This window comes from Podarcis vaucheri (genome assembly GCF_965113315.1).
Source record: "Podarcis vaucheri genome assembly, chromosome: 1".
Taxonomy (NCBI): domain Eukaryota; kingdom Metazoa; phylum Chordata; class Lepidosauria; order Squamata; family Lacertidae; genus Podarcis; species Podarcis vaucheri.
The window spans coordinates 87,823,937-87,835,112 of NC_138759.1; the positions used below are offsets into that span (position 1 = coordinate 87,823,937).

Consider the following 11,176-nt stretch of genomic DNA (forward strand, 5'->3'; position numbering starts at 1 on the left):
TGCATACGGCTCTCTTATGAACAATGGCTACATGGTGCAACAGTTTCCCATGATTGTGTATGTATTTCCATGGCTGCCTTGTTAATTTTCCAGACAGATACGGAAGGCAGGGCCAGACCTATTAGAATACACTAAGAAATTGGTGAGGCCACACCTTGGATTGCTGCCTGCGGGGAACCTACGGCCTGCCAGATGTTGCTGAACATGGCCACTGGCTATGCTTGCTGGGGCTGCTGGGAGTTGTAGTTCAGCAACATTTTCCCACACCAGTTTGAAATCAGCATTGGTATTGTACCTTTTACAACTATGTGGTATAGGAAGGTTTTGCTAACACGGGGGTGCCACAGTTAAGAAATAAATCAATCCAGCTTTTAATTTCTGCCTGTGAAGAAGCTGCTAAAACATTGGACTTCCGTGTCACTAAAGTGACCAACGTGCAATGGAGGAGGGGCAGCCCGCCTGGGTGCAGCAGGCCCCATCCTTTTCGAAGATATTTTTGCAGGCGCTTTTCTCTAAAGCTGCATCTCCCTTAAATCCCCTCTTTTACACCATCTTCTGCCTCTACGGAAGGAGTCCCACCCCATTTAGCCGTTTCTCTTCGCTTCCTCCTGCTGCGTCTGGTGATGAAAGAGTCTGTACAGTGACTTTCGATTTGGAGACGAAGCAGCCACCTTGGAAATGATTAATTCTCCTCTCTAGGCGTCTTGCCTCCCGGTAAACACCAACGAGGAGCTGGGGCGGGGCCACCTTCTAGGCCCGCCCCCTCCTTTATAAACCCACTGCGGCAGGGCGGGCTAGAGCAGGCGTAGCTGCTTCTCACAGAGACTTCGTCGCATCGACTCAGCGTGAGCTCTCAGCCCCGCCGTTCTTCATCATGGTGAGCGGGAAGGGGGCTGCGCGAGGGAAGCGCACCGAGCGCTTGGGGGCTGCTTCCTTAGCGAGCTTCGACGTCTCCCCCTGGCTGTGGGAGCGCGTCGCCCGCCTCTCGGCTTGCGGTCTCCAAGCTGCGCGTCCGCGCAAGCTGCTGGCACGTTCCGCGGCAGGTGCCCGTCGGGGTCCGTCGGGGCGGGTGGGAAGCGCTCCCGCCATCCTGCGGGGCAAACGCAGAGGATGGTGCCAGGTTGCCGCCTGATCTTAGGGCGGGAATTAGGTGCGCCCCTTCGCCCACAAACATGGCGAGGGTGTCTCCAGGCCCATGGGCAAAAGTCAGGGGCGCTAGTTGGGGGCTTCCGTGGAAGTGCGCACTGCAGAGCGCGGCAGCTGCCCTCGACGCACGTGCAAATGGCGGTGGGGTGGTGGTGGTGCGCGCGGAGCAGCCGCAGAACAGGATCCGGCAGGCCCGGCCTGAGCTTCTTGATCGCAGTTGGCCGCGTGCCCGGAAAGACTCGCTTGCGCGCTCGGTGCCTGGGCGCTTCGCTTACAGCCACGTTGGTGTAATGAGCGGGGACAGCTGTCTCGGAGGCGCACGGGCGGCCAACTCGCGCGGAGGTCGAGGAGAGGGCTAAGGAAGTTGGGGTCAGCCCCCGAGGGCGCGGGGCGCCGCGCTCTGGAGAGTCGTGCGGCAAATGTTCCCGTGCCTCTCGCTCCCCCCCCCCCCGTTACCGATCGTCGCCCACAGACTGCGGGGGCTGGGAAAGTTATTAATAGGCAGGTTGCGCAGGAAGGGAGAGTTGGGCCCGGGCGCCCCGCTTCCAGCTAAATCCCAGGGCTGCAAATAGCTGGGCAGGCGGCTGGGCTCGCGTCCAAAGTAGGTAATCGCATCTCCCGTCTCAGCTCGAGGGAATCTTCGCACTTTGCGGGAGGGGTTCCTATATTTAGCCGTCCCGGGCTAGACGCGCGAATGAGCGAGGAAGGAAGCCGCCTTTTCCCGCCAGCCCCGATCCCACCCGGGCGAGGAGCTTTGCCTGGCGGGGCCCCGGCGCTTCCTAGCGGCTAGACTCGTTCTCCCACCTCTGGGAGCCGCTTCCCTGGAGGCCGTCGGGGCGTTTTCACAAGTGACGCAATGTCTTAAAAAAAAAAAAGACTTTGGACTGCGTCACTTTTGAATATGCGTTTTTTAAAAATGCGTTTGAGCGGAAAGCGGAAGAGAGCCATTTTAAAAATCCGGTGTTAATTCTAGCTAGCCAATAGTCGGAGGGTTTAATTCGAATTTCGAAAGGAGAAGTGCAAGGAGCCGATGTATAAGTGTGGGTTCTGAGAATCCCCCTCCCCTGGGAGGGGCTGAAAACTGTTCGCCCTCCGTGACCACAAAACGCTGCGCTCTCAGCCAGACAGTTCCTCTCCTCGCTAACTTGGTCTGTATCAGGGACTCTGGTGCTGGGAAGCCTATAGCAGAGCAGTAGCCGAAGAGACCCGGCAGTAGGGGAATGAGGTGCACCTCTTCTGCCCCTCTCTCTGTTGTAAAGCCAGGGAACCCTTGAAAAAAAGGGGGGGCTTAGTTCGCTAGTCAGTTTTTATTTTGGTCAGCCTAGCACTTGAAAGTGGTTAGAGAGCTTTCTCCTTAATCCTCTTACGTCCCTGTAAGGAAGTTCAGAATTCCTATATCTGGAATTGAGGCTGAGAAAACAGCTTGCTGAAGGCCACCAAGTGCATAGGAAAACTTGAACCTGGGGCTCAGTGGCTTGCAGCTTGGTCTTAGCCGTTATGCTCAGTCAGTTTTTGTCAAGCCTCTGGCCATTCCAAAAGATAGCTATTACATTGTTCTCAGTTTGCCTGAGGAAATTTGGAGTTGCATGTTCTTTTTGCTTTTTTTTGTTATTGATATTTAAGGTTTTGGGTTTTTTAAAGTGCTGTCACTTATGGATGCTGTTGGGGTTATTAAAAAAAAAAGGAATTGAAAGCTATTGTGTCTGGTGAACTCCAATAGATGCCTATTCTTGAAATATAAGAACTTGCACAGAAAAGCACACTTTTGACACATAAAAGTACACAAATTAAACCTTCATCCTTATAGAAACATACCCTGAAGCAAAATAGTCTCAAAAGAAACCCAAGCAAAGTGTTAGTCAATTGCTGTTACTTGGGGGGGGGGGAGATACTTAAGATGTTCAGCTTCATCTTGCTCAAAAGGGAATCTCTATGGAATTCAAAACTTTGTGCCTGGAATCTTTTTTCTGTTGTGGAGCATAATTGGGAATATGGCCAGACCTTAGCTGTGTGCAGTGTGAATGGCATTGCCTCTGGTGATGATACTCCCTGCAATGCACCACTTTCCCTAACCGTGTGTAAATACAGTGCAGGTGTCTGACAAAAACTCTTGGGAGTTCAAGTGTACCTTGAATGAGTTGGTTCCCTGGTGAGACTTGTGGGGGAAAGGCACGTAAAAGGAGCAGCAAAACTGGCATGATTTTATAGAATGGAATGTCACCTCTGTGGTATGGTGGCAGGTTATTTTTGTCCCAGCGTGGATGTTCCGCTTTGGCAGTGGTTGGATGGTTTGTCCTTTTAATGTGTGCACTGATCTGGTTCCACTTGTGCCCCTTCTGAAATGAAGCCATGGGCTACATACCTATGCTCTTTGAGGGGAAATGTGCCCCCTTTCTCTATTCACCATTGCAGCAACCCCCACAGTGAGTGAAGCCAGACTCTTTCTACCATAAACGGGTGAAGTGAAGACCTGACAAAGGGGAATCTCTGCTAGATTCATATGTTAGGTATAACAGTCTAAACCAATGTAATCTGAAAATGGGTTTACCATGGCAGCAATGTTACAACTGTAGCTAGTTATTATAGGCAGGGAGCCCCACTCCCAAGTGTGGATTTTCCTCCCCAAACCATTCCTGGTATGTAGCTTTCCCATTTCCCTGCCTGTCAGTCTGGCTCCTCTAGCTCTGCCAATATTACTTGCTCTGAGCGGCCTACGGGTTCTTTCTCCCTCGAATGTGTATGGACTCTCAATGGCGGAAGTGGGAGGTGACTGAAAGCAGAGTGATCTATGTGCCTAGGCCCATTCAGCTTGAGTGCTGGAGATGGGCCAAAACTGTCACAGCAAGAAGATTGCTAACTCCATAGGCTGGGTTGCCCAACAGGCTGGGTGGCTCTGTAAACAGCTACCCTCCCTGACCCTGACCTAAATTATGATGGCAAGACCCACACTGCACCGGCTGGCATAAACTCACTGGTCACAGGAGCGCCTCAGGAATTTTCCCTTGGGCTGTTGCCTGCTTGGCCACTACAGTATGACATGATGATGACTTGCAGTTAGAGTCAGGGCTGCCTTGAGTCAGCAACCTGAGTGTGTTGGCTTCGTGTCCCCTGCTCTGGCTATTCCCTGCCCTTCCAATTTCCTCTCACACAGCCCAATTCTGCTTCCCATTCAGTGGGTCTGTGCAAGCCTTCATCAACATGCTGCTGTTTTTTGTGTTATGAATTGCCTCCCACATGCATCCCAAGGTGATGTGCAAAATATAACTAAAAGCCAGTTACAAAACATAACAGAGGAGCTTTACAAATGATACAAAGCAGACACAAATGGCCTATTCATCCCGCTGGGAAAGCCTGACAGAAAAGTCATTCTGAGCATTCAGATCTAATTTTGAATAAGTGAGCCCTACGCAGGCCTATCATCACTGTCTTGGCTGCCAGGCGGGAGGTGACTAGATGTCACCTGTGTGGGGATCCAGGCGCCTTTGCCCTGGCGACAGGGAGAGGGAATGAGAATGAATTCTCATGTTTTGCCCTGATGTGGTTCCCTAGGTTGGGTGGTGCTAGAATGCGGTTTATGAAATGCATAGAATAAATATGTGTGCCGTGTGAAGCAGGAGAGAGGAGAGTGCTGAAGAAACCTCTATGCATTTTTAATAAACCCTGGAGTGTGGGCGTAAGAGGCTGGAAGTGCCGACCGAGTGACTGCTTCTGCTCATTCCCCTGTGGCTTCCGCGTGCAATAGGCAGCTTAACAAAGCTGCTAAATGTTTTGTTCACTCCAGTCACTGCTGCACCAAATTCTAAAAGCACCACAATGTAACTAAATTAGGGATAGATTGGCACTCTTCAGTGTAATGCACAGCTCAGGTGCATTCCCTCCAATCTACCCAATTTGCTTTGGCACTACATTTTTGGAAGTGGATTGTGATTCTGCCCCATGTCCTGTAACTCGGGGGTAGGGAACCTCTAGCAGTCTGGATGCTAGAGATTTGGACCCAGCCAGCATGACTAGTGGTCCAGGATAATGGCAGTTTTAATTCAGTGGCCTCTGGATGGCTGTATTCCTGACTCTCATGCTACAACGTTGCTACCGCCTGGTTTGGTTGACTAGAGGCAAAACCACACCAAGACATGGAGTTACTTTGCATCTAGTGTTCATTTAAACTGCCACTCTGAAATTGTCTAGATCACTCACCCCAAGGGGTGGCTACTCCTAACAGATGAATTGCAAGGGCAGAAATTGCCAACCTGGGGGTCTGTAGATGCTGTGGTGCCCATAGGCACCCATAGGCCACCATGTATTTATGGATTATTTTTTAATGGCAAGCACTTCCTTCACCTGTGTGTGTGTGTGTGTGTGCACTCAAGTACGCTTTGTATGTGTGTGATTGAGAGAAATGCACTTGGGCAGTGATGGAGCCCCCTTTTATATTTTTACTGGTACAGTCTACACTAGTTGTCGAACGCCCTGGGACTTGGACGTTTTGGCTCCCAAACACCTCAAACCCATAAGTGATTGTTCCAGCTTGCGAACGTTCTTTTGGAACCTGAATGTCCGACGGGGCTTCCGTGGCTTATGATTGGCTGCAGGCACTTCCTGCAGCCAATCAGAAGCCACAATTTGGTTTTTGAACATTTTGGAAGTCGAACAGACTTCTGGAACAGATTCTGTTCAACTTCCAAGGTACGACTGTATTGGAGAATGTTCCCTGTGGTTAGCCAGCAACAGCTTCAGTGTATGTGTGTGGAATAAATATTGTGAGATCTCCACAATCAGGACCAGCAGGACATAGGCAACATCCCATGTCAACCATGTGGTTGCACTGGCTCAGAATTAAAAATGTGCCCAGTGGACCAAAAATGTTGGCAACCCTTTAGCAAGGGAAGGGCATTCAGCTAAAACAGTAGCCTTTGCCAACAAGTGTGCATGAGCTGCCACTGGGGCTTCTGGCTAGGAGTTGTCTTGATGGTTCTACCCCCTTCCTTCTTTCTGCCATAGGCTCACAACTCTTTCTCTCTCCATAGCGTGAGTGTATCTCAGTCCATGTCGGCCAGGCTGGCGTGCAGATGGGCAACACCTGCTGGGAGCTGTATTGCTTGGAACATGGGATTCAGCCAGATGGACAGATGCCAAGTGAGAAGACCATTGGCGGTGGGGATGACTCCTTCACTACCTTCTTCTGTGAAACTGGAGCTGGGAAGCATGTGCCCCGGGCTATCTTTGTGGACTTGGAACCCACCGTGATTGGTGAGTGCATGTGCAGGAATCTGAGCCTCAAAAGCTCTCTGGTGGGCACCAGCGGTTAATCCTCTCATTGGCCCTGGGCCTGGCTTGGGCAGGGATCTGGGCCCACTTCTGGAAGGTCAGGGCAAATACTTGATCCATTTAGTGGCTAAGGAATCCTTGAACACTGAGGGTGGAATTCAATGCCACACTGTCACACCCATCCTGCCAGTGCAAGCCTTTCTATTTGTCAGATGGAAGATCATGCTCCATACGCTATTCTGGGACTCTACCTAAGTCCCCAAGTCATTTGGGGGGGGGGTACAAGCCCCAGTTGCAGCAGCCAGACTTAATTGCTCTGGCTGCTGCTTGCACAACCTTTACATTGATTCTGGCACTAGGTCAGTAGCTGGCAGACTTTCGGCCAAATTTGAGTCTGAGGGGTGCAAGCTAGGTCTGCAGTTCCCCATCTATAGGACTCCGGGTGAGTGGCAACTGTGACAATGGGATCTGGCAGCATGCAATGGAGGAGTTCAACTTACCAACTCCCACTTGATTCTCATAGTGGGATTTCATCAAAACTAGTAACTGACCAGAGAGGCAGACTGTATTAACTTAACCTGCTAGTAAAGTGATTTGGGCAAGGAGCATTCTGGGTCCTGTAAACTTTTGAGAAATTTGGGCTGCAGGTGATCACACTTCCCATTTTGGGTAGGTGTGTCAGGGTTCCTCAGTTTGCTTGCCCAATTAAAGAGTCTGAAATATCCACCATACTGATAATTTCTTTTGCATTCCAACCCTTTTTTGATGCAGATGAAATTCGTACTGGCACGTACCGCCAGCTCTTCCACCCAGAGCAGATGATCACTGGCAAGGAAGATGCTGCCAACAACTACGCCCGCGGGCACTACACCATTGGCAAAGAGATCATTGACTTGGTGCTGGACAGGATCCGGAAACTGGTATAGTCATGGTTTGGGGTGGGAATAGAAATTCAGGTCCGCTCACTTTTGTTACTTGGTTAAATGCGCCACTAGCATGTGGCCCAGGGAAGATTCCCTCTGAGGGAATGACACCCTTGAGCTGAAAATGTTCCTCACCCTGGTTTAGACACTATCTGTGTTCTGCTTTCTACTTTCTCTTTGCCTATACTGCTCACTGCCTTTCACTCATACAGGGGAGAGTTTTTCCACTTCTTGGGCACTTTGCATGAAGTGAAAGGATCACACTTGCGCTGCTAGGATACTTTCCCCATCCCTTCCCCAACCAGAAGAGGCAGTGGGTACACTGCTCATTGCTACAAGTATAATAACAGCAACAGCACCTCCTAATTAAGAGCTACCAGCTCTTCTAGATTGTGTATCTGAGAGAGAGGGAGGTTACCGGGCATGCGTAGGTCCATGCAGAGTTGTGAGTTTCCGGAGGCAAGGAAATACTATCATTGGGCAATTAAGTGGCTAATTGCAAGCTTCTGTTAGTGAAGTCTGAACTTTATGGATCTAGGAATAGATACCTCTGCTGTGTCTCACGTCATAATAGTACAGTGCACTGCAGTCTCAGAGAAGCTAATATATAGCAACAATTTCTTTTGCGTTCTCCCAACAGGCTGACCAATGCACAGGACTCCAGGGATTCCTCGTCTTCCACAGCTTTGGGGGAGGCACCGGCTCAGGATTCACCTCCCTGCTGATGGAACGGCTCTCGGTTGACTATGGCAAGAAGTCCAAGCTGGAATTTGCTATTTACCCAGCTCCTCAGATATCAACAGCTGTGGTTGAGCCCTACAACTCCATCCTCACCACACACACCACCCTTGAGCACTCAGACTGTGCCTTCATGGTGGACAATGAAGCCATCTATGATATCTGCCGCAGGAACCTGGACATCGAGCGCCCAACTTACACAAACCTCAACCGCCTTATCAGCCAGATTGTGTCCTCCATCACAGCCTCGCTTCGCTTTGATGGGGCGCTCAATGTGGACCTGACAGAGTTCCAGACCAACCTGGTGCCCTACCCTCGTATCCACTTCCCCCTGGCCACTTACGCCCCGGTCATCTCTGCAGAGAAGGCCTATCATGAGCAGCTTTCTGTAGCGGAGATCACCAATTCTTGCTTTGAGCCAGCTAACCAGATGGTGAAATGTGACCCCCGCCATGGCAAATACATGGCCTGCTGCCTGTTGTATCGAGGCGATGTGGTGCCCAAGGATGTCAACGCTGCTATTGCTGCCATAAAGACCAAGCGCAGCATCCAGTTTGTGGACTGGTGTCCCACAGGCTTCAAGGTGGGCATCAACTACCAGCCTCCCACTGCAGTCCCAGGCGGAGACCTAGCCAAGGTGCAGCGGGCAGTGTGCATGCTGAGCAACACCACCGCCATTGCTGAGGCCTGGGCCCGCCTGGACCACAAGTTTGACCTGATGTACGCCAAGAGGGCTTTTGTCCACTGGTACGTAGGGGAAGGCATGGAAGAAGGGGAGTTCTCCGAGGCACGAGAAGACATGGCCGCCCTGGAGAAGGATTATGAGGAAGTGGGCATTGATTCATATGAGGATGAAGAGGAGGGAGAAGAGTAGCTCTAGATGCTGCACATTGTCTGATAGACCTTTGTTTTCAATAAAGTATGTTTGGTTTTATCTGAATTTCTGTGGTATGCCTCTTTCTTGAATAGGGTTACAGCTTCACCTTGCTGATAGAACAGCTTCAAGTGCTGTTCATTGCTACATAATGGCCATTTCCTTCCACACACCCTACACCTTGAAGGATGTAGAAAAGAAGGTGGATGCCATAGCAGCTAAAGCTGAGCAAATTGGTGGCACAACATTGCACCATGGAGACTACATGGGCAAAAGGGGGCATGAGCCTGGATTTATTTATTTTTATTAAATTTATATCCTGCCCTTCCCCATAATCTTTAGACAGGTCGTATACCTATTCACCAAGTTAAAACAAATTATGTGCCCAATAAAAGTGATGTAGTCAAATCATGCATACTAGCATATTCTTTTCTCCAAGCTCCACCATCACCACAACCACCCCGATTTGGTACAAAACTTTAAACCAGAAGTAGGAAAGTGAAATGAGGTTAACAAACAAGAAACGGGACAAATAAAAGTGAGAAATCTCACTGACTGTAGGCAACTCTATTGGCCTCCTTTTTTGGCACTGGAGATTCTGTTTTGCCTCTCATATTCTGACAATAACTAGCTTTTTTTCCCCACACAAAAAAAGTCCTGAAGATAGCAGAAGTAGGATATTGAGCTATTACAAAACATCTCTCTCCCACCCTTTCCCTAAAACACTGAGTAGAATTTTAATTGCACGACGACCTTGCAAAGTGGATTGGATGTGACTTTGCCCCAAACAAGGGTAAAACTTTATGCATAGGTAGGGATTTAATTCTGCATCTCATCACAATACTTCATTTGGAAGATCCCCTGCAATCTCCTATCCAGGCTGAAATCTCATTAAAGTTAACACCACCCCTGCCTTGAACGGGGACATATTCTTCCCTGTATTCCAGTCTGCCACCACTGACCCCTCTGCATACTACACTGCGTAGGATAGACACATCCCCTGAAGAGTTTGGAGAAATGCTGAGTTGTACTTTTCTAGGCTTAACCATAAAATCAAAGACTGGTGCATGTTCTGCTGAAGATGTTGCTCTCTCTTGTATCCTCTCCTAGCCCCACTTTCAAATGTTAAACTGCTTGTAGGCATACCTTGCCTAGAACGCTAGCGAGGAGTCATACAAAGTTTTAAAGATAAAGACCAGTGAGATCAGCGAGACAGATGGAAGTGGGCCTCACCTTAACTGTGAAATTAGGGGAAGGATTTATGTACTCCAGATGAAAAATGTTTGCTTTTCCTCTATTGGCTGCTGCTTCTCTGGACAAAGCACTTATTCATTCTTCCAGGAGCAAGGGGGGGGGCACTGAGTGGAAGAGGAGGAGTGGTTACACCCAACCTGAAAATGTGCTGGCTGCAAGTCAGGTTTGGCAAGGCCTCTGTAAACTGCTTTGCCCTCCATACCAGGCAGACAGCCAGTCCTCTCTCTCCTTGCCCTGCCCCGTGGCTGCTTTGACTATACATGGGCTATATAGCATAGGAATCTCAAACTAGAAGCTCCCCTCTTTACCTACTCTCACAATGGGTAGTGGAGGATATGTGAACCCCTTTCTGTGCAACCCCTACTTTATGAAGGGCCAAAGAATCTCACATTGCTGATACACTCTTCAACCTGAATGCCTTAACTGCACTAACAGCAGTTGCCATCCCTGCTGTTTAACACACGGCTAAAGTGCAGTGCCTGATGTGTGTTCTGTTTCACATACACAGAAGTTTAGTACTGAGACTAAATACATCATACTGTATTTGACTTTGATCGATAAGAAACATTCCTAGACTTGGGTGTGTGTGTATGTATCCCCCTGCCTGCACCCATGAAGGCTGATGCAACAATAACATGAGCTTTCAAGGTCTTTTAAGACTCTTGTGAGTTTGCTCCAACAGACTTGCAACAACTCTTGTTCTGACTCACACCTTGGCCAAAGTAGACATGATTTCCTACCCCATACAGATCTTTTCAGCTCTGAATAGTTAGCAGCTGTAGCCTAAAGTACATAAAACTCACAAATGCTTACACAATGCAGTTTTTCTAGCCAGAAAAGATGGTAAAGCTACCAGGAGTACAACAACAAGTAGACAAAAGTATAAGGAGTAAGAGAACTACACTATGGTTGCCCCACCTCCCTCTTTGCCCCCCCCAAGTTTATATATTTGCAAATCACATACTAAATATGTTGA

The 11,176-nt window shown here is 49.3% G+C and overlaps 1 protein-coding gene across 1 annotated transcript; it reads left to right on the top strand.

Moving 5' to 3' along the window:
* The first annotated feature begins 730 nt into the window (after nucleotides 1-730).
* Nucleotides 731-9,012, top strand: LOC309532521 (tubulin alpha-4A chain). The gene is made up of 4 exons (XM_082222898.1): nucleotides 731-877; nucleotides 6,171-6,393; nucleotides 7,183-7,331; nucleotides 7,975-9,012. Exons 1-4 carry the CDS (start codon nucleotides 875-877, stop codon nucleotides 8,944-8,946), a joined length of 1,347 nt encoding a protein of 448 aa, XP_082079024.1. The 5' UTR covers nucleotides 731-874; the 3' UTR covers nucleotides 8,947-9,012.
* The last annotated feature ends 2,164 nt before the right edge of the window (nucleotides 9,013-11,176 follow it).